Source organism: Neomonachus schauinslandi, chromosome 4, assembly GCF_002201575.2.
Source record: "Neomonachus schauinslandi chromosome 4, ASM220157v2, whole genome shotgun sequence".
In the NCBI taxonomy this organism is placed as follows: Eukaryota; Metazoa; Chordata; class Mammalia; order Carnivora; family Phocidae; genus Neomonachus; species Neomonachus schauinslandi.
In genome coordinates, this window is record NC_058406.1 from 856,954 (window position 1) to 868,166 (window position 11,213).

Sequence of the window (11,213 nt, forward strand, 5' to 3'; positions counted from 1 at the left end):
TCACCTCACCATACCACACTCTATACCTCACCTCACCTCACCAAACCTCACCTCACCAAACCTCACCTCACCAAACCTCACTACACCTCACAACACTGTAAACCACACCACACTACACCTCACCTTACTACATCTCACCTCACCAAACCTCACCTCACATCACCATACCACACTCTACACCTCACCTCACCTCACCAAACCTCACCTCACCAAACCTCACCTCACCACACCTCACTTCACCTCACCAAACATCACCAACCCTCACAATACCACAAACCATACTGCACCTCATGTCACCTCAGGTCACCTCACTTCAACCCCGCTCACCTCACCACACCATATCTCACCTCAGCTCACATCACCATACCATGCCATACCACACCTCATCCTCTCACCTCACCTCACTAACCTCACCACACCTCACATCAGCTCTCCTCATCACTCCTCACTTCATCACACCTCACAATGCCATAACTCATCTCACCTCATCTCACTATACTTCACCACACCTCACTCATCTCACCACATCACACCTCAACACATCTCACTTGATCACCTCACCCCACCTCACCATACCTCATATCACGTCACCTTGCCTCACCTCACAATACCTCACCTAACCTCACCTCACATCACCATGCCTCATTAAACCTCACTTCAGTACTGAGAAAGGAGCCATGCTGGGGTTAAATGGAGGACCAAGGAAATTAGTCCAGGTTGGATTGTCCTGCCTGATGTCCAGCACTAGCCCAAATCAAAGCATATTTTAGAAAAATTTGAGATTATCAGTGATTTTTTTTAATCTAACAGCTTTCAGGGAAAGAAAACAAAAATAGGTCATATTCAAAGGATTGGGCTAAAAATGGCATCATATTTCTCAATAAAGATGTTAGAACTAGAAAACTGTGTTCTGCTACTTTCAAGATTCTCAGCCATAATTTATCTTTCTTTCAGCTAAAGACAAAAATATAAGCTCCCTCTTTGAGAAAAAAATGTAAGCTTAAAATATGTAGTCTTTCTGAAGAAAAGGAATTAAGGGAAACTATGAAGCACATCATTTATCTTCATTGTTGCTGAAACACCTATTATTTGTGAAAAGACCTTATTACCATTTCCCACAAGCGGGACATTGTCCAAAAGCTCCTTCTTAGGAAATAGGCTAGCATCTTCTTCCATCTTGGGAAGCAGAAATTATCTACAAAAAAAATTATTACAGATATAGATGAATAAGGTCACAGTTTAAAAAAAACATAAATATTGGATTTCATAAGAATTAATAATTTCTCTTATAAAAAGACATTAAGAAAATGGATAAGACACAGCTTAGGAAAAATCATTTGCAGCACATAAACCTGACAACAGTCTTATATCCAGAATATATAAAGAGCCCCTAAATATCAACAATATAAAGTCCAAACTCCGGGGCACCTCGGTGGCTCAGTCGTTAAGCGTCTGCCTTCAGCTCAGGTCATGATCCCAGGGTCCTGGGATCGAGCCCCGCATCGGGCTCCCTACTCTGCGGGAAGCCTACTTCTCACTCTCCCACTCCCCCTGCTTGTGTTCCCTCTCTCGCTGTCTCTCTCTCTCTGTCAAATAAAATCTTTAAAAAAAAAAAATAATAAAGTCCAAACTCCAACTGAAAAGGCACAGAAATTTTAGGACAGACATGGTAAAGGAAGATACACAAATGGCCAATAAGCTTGTGAAACTGCGTGCAGCAGCATTAGTCATGGGGGAAGTGTGAAGTAAAACCACAATGAGATACTGCTGCACACCTATTAGAATGCCTAAAATCAAAAATACAAATATTAAGTCAAAACACTAAATGTTACTGACATAGACTTACCGTGGGACCCAGAAATCTTACTTGAGGTATGTGCCCAAGAGAAACAAAAATATGTCCTTAAAAAAAAATCTTGTACATGAATGTTTATAGCAACCTTACTCATAGAGCCCCCAACTGGAAACAACATAAGTGTCCATCGGTGTGAGAACGGAACACTGCTCAGTAACAAGACAGAATGAAGCTGATCCACACAAACATGTAGATGGATCTCAGAAACATTATGTCAGGTGCAGGAAGCCAGACACAAAAGAGAACGAGGAAACCCAAATGCGGGCAAAACTAATCGTCAGTGATAGTGGTTTCTGGGTTAAAGGCAGGGAATGGGGCGGGGGCATGAGGAACACGGTGGGTGGGGGATGTTCTAGGTCTTGTTTGGAGAGGTGGTTACATAGGTGTATATAATTACCAAACTCATCCCAGTGAATATTTAAGATGTGTGCGTGGTATAGAATGTGATGTATGTTACAGTACAGTTCAAAGGCAATTCTTTTTTTTTTTTTTAAGATTTTATTTATTTATTTGAGAGACAGAGAGCACGAGCAGGGAGAGGGGCAGAGGGAGAAAGAGAAGCAGACTCCCCAGCCCGATGTGGGACTCGATCCCAGGGCTGTGGGATCATGACCTGAGCGGAAGGCAGACGCTTAACCAACTGAGCCACCCAGGAACCCCTCAAAAGCAATTCTTAAGAAATTTCAGAGTATTCATTACACTTTAGTTATCATTTTGGGAATGTTAGGAGCTTTTCTGTGTAGAACTTAGTATGGAATGTTGATAGTATGTAGGAGATGCTAAAATTGTAGGTGAATTTGTTTTTCATTGCTTGATTTAACAATTACTTCAGAATAATTCCCTGAAAAATATTTTCAAAGCCTAATAATGTTTCCTGGATAAATCATTAATAAGTCAATGCTAGTAATTCTTTTAAAATGCTACAAAGAAACAATCATGCGTTACAATTCTGAGAGACAGAATTTTAAGGCATCTTGTAAAATGCCAACAATGTTCCTCCTACTTGAAAAAGTCTATTAACTTGCTGGTCCGTGAATGGCAGAGCTTTCAGAAGATATTCATAAAGTGGTCGAATCTGTTCTGCTTCGTGCCCATGAACTCCATGTGCTCATGATGATGTAGTTTAATTGACCCCCCCAATGAATGAATGACTGATAAGAGGTGGAACATCACAGTTTCATTTAAAACAACTACATTAAACCACATATTTTTTTTTTAAGATTTTATTTTTAAGTAATCTCTACACCCAACATGGGGCTTGAATTCACAACCCAGAGGTCAAGAGTCACGGGGCACCTGGGTGGTGCAGTTGGTTAAGCCTCGGGTTCTTGATTTTGGCTCAGGTCATGATCTCATAGTTGTGAGATCAAGCCCCATGTCCGGCTCTGCACTGGGCATGGAGTCAGCTTAAGATTCTCTCTCTCTGCCCCTCCCCAACCCCCTCTCTCTAAAAAAAAAAAAAAAAAAAAAGAAGGAAAGAAAGAAAGAAAGAAAGAAAAAAGAGTCACCGCTCCACTGACTGAGCCAGCCAGGTGCCCCTAAACCACCCACACTTTCAATGTCCAGTTAATAACGGTAGTTCCAGCAGGTGGCCTCTGATCCCTCTTAAATTCTCACTAAAACAACAGCAGAAGCATTCAGTTCTTCCAACACATGAATCTGTAAGGACAAGGCAGACAGGAGAAGACATAGTTCGAACAAAACAGAAGCTGGGAAGTGTGAGATAATATGGCCCCGGCAGGCGGAGGCGCGGACTGACCCTCTAGGAGAGAAACTTGGACCACGAAACCCCTTGGTGTACCATCAGCCAATGAAAGGCCCCAGAACTGGGTGTCTCTGAAGGGGGGGTGAAGTAGAATAAAAAACAGAGATTTGCTAAAACATACTTAAGAAGCAGCTGGAACTTCATTTCTGGTTTTGGCAGTGTGGCTGTCCAGTGTGCCAGCCATCACACTAAAAATAGGCAGAAATGCTGGTTAAATTGTTTTTAATTGCCTTAAGAACCTTGAAGATTGACTAGAAAATACGAAATCTTCGGATCAAAATCTAAGTGAAGGCAAGAATATAAATGGTTTAAATGGCCAAGGTAAAAAAAAAAAAAAAAGTCTCTTTTTAAATGGGATGAAAAGACCAATAACAACAACCAAAAAATCTAACTGTATGGAAGCGCTGCATTTTAAAAGTCAGAAAAAGATGCACTGGGTAGAAACTGTAAATAGGAAGCTGGTGGAGTTATCTAGAAACACACAAAACACTTGAGGCAAAAAGGGGCAACAGCAATAAAGAGCCTCCTAACCAGATGTTCAGCTCCCCAGGAAGATTCAACAATTTTAAATCCACGTGCATTCACTAACATAGTCACAAAGTAACCAAAGCAAAGATGGACAGAACAAGGAAAAGGTCAAAATACAGACTCTCATGGGAAATTTTAACACACCTCTCTCAGGAACTGATAACAAAACCAGATAAAATAAGTCATCAACAACACACATTTAGACAACATCATTAACAAAAGGAACTGACAAACATATCTGGAACACGACAGCTACAGAATTTTCAGTGCTCCCTAAAAGCAAACACAGAACATTTACAGAAGCCATCTCTTGGCCCAAAGCAGGTCTCCATCAATTTCAAAGGACTGGAATGGTACACAGCTTTGTACAGAGTAGGGAACATAGTCAATTATGTCCTGATGACTTTGTATGGTGACAGATGGTGACAGGACTTATCATGGTAACGATTTCATAAGGTAGATAAATATCAAATCACTATGGTGTCCACCTGAAATGAACACAATATTGTATGTCAGTTATTCCTCAGTAAAAACAATGCTAAAAAGCTTGTTCTCTGACCAAAAGCCATCGGCCCAAATCAGTAATAGAGAACTACTTTTTGAGAACTACTAAGAAATATACTTTTTTTTAAAAAGATTTATTTATTTTAGAGAGAGAGCGAGGAAGAGAGAGTGAGGGTATGGGCAGGGGGAGAGACAGAGGGAGAGAGAGAGAGAATCCCAGGCAGACTCCCTGCTGAGCATGGAGCCCAACTCGGGGCTTGATCCCGTGACCCTGAGATCATGACTTCAGCCGAAATCAACAGTCGCAGCTTTAACTGAGTGAGCCACCCAGGTGCCCCTAAGAAACATACTTCTAAATAACCCATGGGTCAAAGGAAAAGCCATGGTGGAAATGATACAATACTTGGAACTGAGTTATAATGACCAGAGCGCCTGACAACCTGCTGGGCAGCTAGAGCCCAGCCGACTTGTGGCCCTGACTGCACCTATCAGGAAAAGGGTAGCAGCAAACGTGCTCAACAACCCAGTTCAAGCAGTTACACAAAGAACTGCGAAAGAAACCCAAAGAAAGTGGAAGACAGAAGATTAAAAAGATTAGAAATTCATGCAACAAAAACAAACGTGAGAGAGAGGCTCCTGAAAACCAGAAGCTTGTATTTTTAAAAGATTTATAAAACTGACAAATATCTCATGAAACATTAAAAAGTGAAAAAGTCAATCAACAACTTTATGCCAATAAATTTGAAAATTTAGACAATGGACAAGTTACTAGAAAAATGTTACTAATCAACATTGTTTGAAGAAAAGAAAAAACTTAAAGAATCCCCTAAGCATAAAAGAAACTCAATGGACAGTCAGAGACATTCCTGCAATGGGAGCTCGGGGCGAAGAGGCTTCCCTGCCGAGTTCCGGGAAACCCGGGAGGTGCAGGAAGCAGGAGCAGAAGGCCAGCTCCCTGACGTATTTCCTGAGCTCACGTCACCTTTGTCACCAAAGCTGGACAGAGCAAGTGGAGAGAGACTCACGGCTCGCATGGCTCATGCCAATGCAGGGTGAAGCATCCCCAGCCCGAATCCCGCAGCGGCACGTGGGTGAAACCTCAGGATCCCCTGGGCTAGTTTAGCATTAGAAATCAGCTTAATTCACCACGGTGACAGACCAAAGGAAGGGAATTATGTGATCAACTCGATCAATGTGGGAAAAAGTATTGATAAAATTCAACATCCTACTCAGGCTTTTAAAAAAGACTTCGCAATCTTCTACTAGACACGGACTTCGTTAATGTGGAAAGGCTGTTTGCAGGAAGCGTTATGTGTCCTCCTAACCATGAAAAGCGTGCCTGCAGGACTGAGAACAAAACAAGGATGTTCGCTTCCACTCAGAGCTGCCCGGGGCTCCCAGCCAGAACCCACTAAAAGGAACAAAAGGCGCTCAGAAGTGGAAATATTTTCAGATCACATGACTGTGTGTGTAGAAAATCCAAATGGGCACACAGATATCCACAGTTATTGAGACGATTTAGTAATGTCGCCAGATATTAAGTTCAGTCATAAAAACCAAATGTATTCCCATTTATCAGAACAGATGGGAAAATGAGATTTGGAAGAGATGCCGTGTATTTACATTCATGTCAATAAATCTGAAGTACCTAAGAACAGACAACCAAAGATGTGCAGAACCTCTCTGGAGAAAATGCTGGAGCCTCCCTGGGGGACATTAAAGGAGGCCTCAATATACATAAATGGAACAAATGATCCAGAAACTTCAACAAATGGATGTCACGGCAGAGAAGAGGGACGGGGAGGCTGCTTTAAACCAGAAGGGCCTTAAGAAACAAGTCAGCCACCTGCGGTGTGGGGTCCTGTTTGGACCCTGATTCAAGGGAGCAACCGTAGAAGACATTTTTGAGATGATGTGGGAAAATGAACCCAGATTGGTATTAGATTTTATTAAGAAATTCATGTTAATTTTGTTGGGGTTGATAATGATTTCGCAGTTATGCTAAAAGTGAGTCTTCACCTGTTAGAGCTGTAGTTACAGGTAAAAACATCACACCTGGGCTTTTCTTTAAACTGCATCAACCAGAATCCGCAAGCGAGGAGCAGCAGGTGGGCCACACGGTACCTGCGAGGCCCCGTCACCACCTTCTCTACCTTTCTGAGATCGCACGTTTCCACGGTAAACGTGCAAAAAAAGAATAAAGCTAATATAAACAAATAAAGGCTCAAGTACTGGAGACTCAGTGCTGTCAAGACGCCAATTCTCTCCAAATTGCTCTGCAGATTCACTAACCCCCCCCCAAATCCAGCAGGAGTGCGTGTGTGCATGTGTGTGTGAGCACGCGTGTGTGTGTGTCACCAGCGGGCAAGGGTGGACACCTCAGTCACGGGCTGAGGAACTGGGCCTTCCTGCAGGGACTCGGTCCCTCGGGAAGAGCGAAACTTGGCTGCAGTGGATGGTGGGGGGTGGGCAGCTTCACGGCGTCAGGGTTTCCCACGCAGGACACTGAAAACATCAGCCACGAGACGAAAAGCCAGCAGACGGTCACGTACGTTTAAATCAAAAACTTTTGTTCAGAGGACGCCCGAGGGAGAGTTAAAGTTACAAACCAGAAGACATTCGACACGTTACCCAACAGGGCTGCCGTCCCGACCACGTAAGGACCACCCACGAACCAACCAAGGTGGGCAGCCTTGTGGCAAAGCGGCGAGACTCCCGCGCACTTCACACCACAGAACTACCCCACGGCAGTAAGTGCGGCAGCCAGGCGCCCGGGGTGTCCGTGGGCCCCAAGTCACTCCTGCTCTCCCGGCGGTATTGATGGTGCTCCCTTTAAGTCTTAACCAGGCTCCTGCTTTGGATGAGAAATGATTTGTTGGTAATAAACAAAAATTGCCCAACCTCATTTGTAATTAGAGAAATGCAAATTAAAACCACAATCTTGGGGGCACCTGGAGGGCTCAGTCGGTGAAGCGTCTGCCTCCAGCTCAGGTCATGATCCCGGGGTCCTGGGATTGACCTGCTCAACAGGGAGTCTGCCCCCCAAATAAATAAAATCTTTTTTTTTAAAAAGTAAAGTTAAAACGTATACACCTCTGTATTACTTTCCCATTACTGCTGTAACAAGTGACCGCAAACCCAGTGACTTAGCAGATTTATTACCTTATGATTCTGATGGTCAGATTCTGAAATGAGTCTCACTGGGTTAAAATCCAGGTGTGTGCAGGGCCGCATTCCTTTCTGGAGGTCACCCACACTCTTTGGCTCAAGGCCCCATTCTACCACCGTCAAATCCAGCAGTGTGAGCTACCGTCCTATCCTGGGGTTCTCTGACTCTCTCTCCGGCCTCCTGGTTCCACTTCTGAGGACCCTGTGGTTGCACTGGGCACACCTGGATAATCCAGGATCATCTCCCCAGCTCAAACCCCCAGCTAACAACCTGAATTCCCCTGCCACATCTTCTAACATATCCCCGAGTTCCGAGGATTAGGTCATGGACACCTCTGGGGGGCATTATTCTGCCTCCCATTCTGACTCCGCGGTTCCGCTCCTGGGTGTGCGTCCTATGGACGCTCTTAGATGCTGTGGTAGCGTCCTGGGGTTACCACCGCCAATGCGACACACTGGGTGTCTCAGGGCAACAGAAAGTTATTCTCTCACACTTCCGGAGGCCGGGGATCTGCCATCGAGGTGGTGGCAGGGCCATGCTCCCCCTGAAGTGCGGGGCTAGAGGATGTTCCAGGCCTCCCTCCAAGGTTCCAACAGTCCCCTGGCTTGTGGCAGGCTAACTCCAACCTTCATATGATGTTCTCCCTGTGCACACATCTACGTCCAAATAAAGACACCTGTCATATGACCTCATCTTAACGAATGACATCCCCAATGACCCTATTTCCAAATGAGGTCGCATTCTGAGATCCTGGGGATTAGGGCTCAGCCTATTATGTTTTCTCCTTGAGGAAACACAATTCAACGCATAACATGCTCAGGCATCGGGACACATAACGGGACCCCCCAGAGTGGCAATGCTCGGACTGGCAGCACGTCCGGAAACCCACAGCAGGACGGCAGCAGCCGCAGGATTCCTCCCCTGGAGGGCTCTGGGGTAACGCGAACGATCCACCACCATGGGTCGTGCTGCGGGTGCACCAACATGACTGACAGGGAAGCAGGTGCAAAAGCACATACACTGCCCTTGCCCTTTCCTCCACTTTCAGAGTAGGTGCCGAGACGCGGCAGGTGAAGCAGGGTCCACAGCGGCCCAGACGGGGGTGTCGGGGCCTGACTGCTGAGGGGGATGCCAGCGTGGGGGAGTCGCAGCCCAGAGCTGGATGTCAGGCCCGAGCAGGAGGAGGGCTGCCCTATGGAGGGCATCAGAGCCCAAGCAGGGTGTGTGGGGGGGGTGTCCACTGGGAGCCACCCAGCTCCAGCCTCGGAGGGATGACACGGCCACATAGCTTCAAAATATCTCCTGACAAAATACGTGTACATTGCAAAGGGAAAAAGTAACTTCCCAATGAGACGGTGGCAGACACCACTTTAATTCAGCGATCAAGGCGAACATCAGCGGTACTGTGACAAATGGGCCACCGTGAGCCACCTGACAGGGTGGAAGGAGCAGAGAGTGGTGCATAAATTCTGTGACTTTCCTGCCAAGGATGCATAACGCAGATCTCATCTTGGGGAAACATCAGACAAGCCCACACGGAACAGCTTTCTACAAACCTGCCTGCAGCCACATCAAAGGTGCCGTCATGAAAGTCCAGGACAGGCTGGGGAATGCTGGGGGCTGGAGATTAAAGAAACACAACGATTGGGTGCCTGGGTGGCTCAGTTGGTTAAGCGACTGCCTTCGGCTCAGGTCATGATCCTGGAGTCCCAGGATCGAGTCCCGCATCGGGCTCCCTGCTCAGCAGGGAGTCTGCTTCTCCCTCTGACCCTCCCCCCTCTCATGTGCTCTCTCTCTCAAATAAATAAATAAAATCTTTAAAAAAAATAATAAAAAAAAGAAACACAACGATCACAGAGTGCAATGCGTGATCCCAGACAGGGTCCTTTTGCTTTTGTGACTTTATGGGATCGACTGCCAAAACATGCTTAACTGGGGCCGAGGACCAGTGGTGGTGACACGTCCATGTGACTGTCCTGTCTTTGATGGCCATCCTGCGGTCACGTGGGAGAACGTCCCTGCACAGTGTGGCGCAGTCAGAATGCATCACGTAAGCGATTTATTCCCAAATGCTTCAGGAAAAGATTTTTGGTGCTGAACTTGGAACTTTTATGTAAACTTGGGGTTGTTTCAAAAATTAAAAAAGAATATATACAGTACTATTCCATTTATACGAAGTTTAAAAACCAGCAAAACTTAATTATGTTGTTTAGGAATGCGTACACAGGTAGTACACCTAAAGAAAAGCAAGGAAATTAGAATCACAACAGCCAGTCCCGGGTCTTGGGGGTGAAGGAGGTTGGCCTGCAGCAAGGGAGGGGAGGGTTGACCTTTGCGGTGTTGACACGGTTCTATTTCTTGACTTGGGTAGTTGCTACTGATGTTCTTTTCTCTTTCTTTCTCTCTTTCTTGCTTTCTCTCTCTCTCTCTATTATTTTTTTCCCTTAAACCAACCTGTGCGCTGTGTGCGTGGATGCGCGCGCGTCTACCTGCAGGGCGTACCTGGGCGGGAACTCCTGGCGCCTGGCGGACCGGAGCGGGCCTGCTCAGTACCTGGCGCAGCACCTGGCTCAGCGCAGATGTTCAGCGAAGGCTGCGAGGAGAGGAGTAGCAGCTGATGGGAAAACACAGCACGGCCCCTCCACTGCCCAAACTGGGTTAACCCTTGAAAAACCCAATGGGGGCGCGTGGGTGGCTCAGTCGGTTAAGCGTCTGCCTTCCGCTCAGGTCATGGTCCCGGGTCCTGCGGCCCGGCCCCGCATTGGGCTCCCTGCCCAGTGGGGAGCCTGCTTCTCTCTCTCCCTCTGCTGCTCCCCGCCCCCGCTCGTTCTCTCTCTCTCTAATAAATAAAATCTTTAAAAAAGTAAACTTAAAAAAGAAAGAAAAGCCCAGTGGGGAGGACTTGGGGCGCCCTTCCTCCCATGGGCCCACCAGCCGGGCTCCCCCCAGCCGGCGTGCGGAGCCGGCGCACGACCCCGAGGGGCGGCCGCCCCAGGGCGGGGACCCCGAAACCCACCGGGGGCGAGACCCACTGCAGCAGGTGCCTGCCTGGCAGAACCTGGGCGGAGCGCGTTGAGCCCGGCCGGGGGCTCCGGGGCGGACGGACCCACCTCTCTGCGGGCCGCTGCGGGTCGCGGAGGCTCCTCCGGGGGCTCCCGGACAACGGCGTTGGCGGCGTTGGCGGCGGGCGGTTCCATGGCAACGGGCGGCTCCACGGGGCGGGGAAGCTCGCGCGCCGCACGCACCCCTGCTCGGGCGATGGTTCGGTCCGGCGCGCCCCCCGCGCAGGCGCAGTGCGGCCGGGCGGAGGGTCCCGGAGGGGATCCCGGGGCTCGGAGGACGCGGAAGCGCGCCGGGGTCGTCGCCGGGGGGGGGGGGGGGGGGGGGGGGGC

General features: G+C 47.5%; 1 protein-coding gene across 1 annotated transcript in view; it reads right to left on the reverse strand.

The window, feature by feature from the left end:
- Positions 1-1,176, reverse strand: part of CFAP74 (cilia and flagella associated protein 74) — a 53,695-nt gene extending 52,519 nt beyond the window's left edge. Inside the window, exon 1 of the mRNA XM_021684355.1 lies at positions 1,110-1,176. Coding sequence (XP_021540030.1) covers positions 1,110-1,176 — 67 coding nt within the window. The remainder of the gene's footprint in view (positions 1-1,109) is intronic.
- Positions 1,177-11,213: the final 10,037 nt, after the last annotated feature.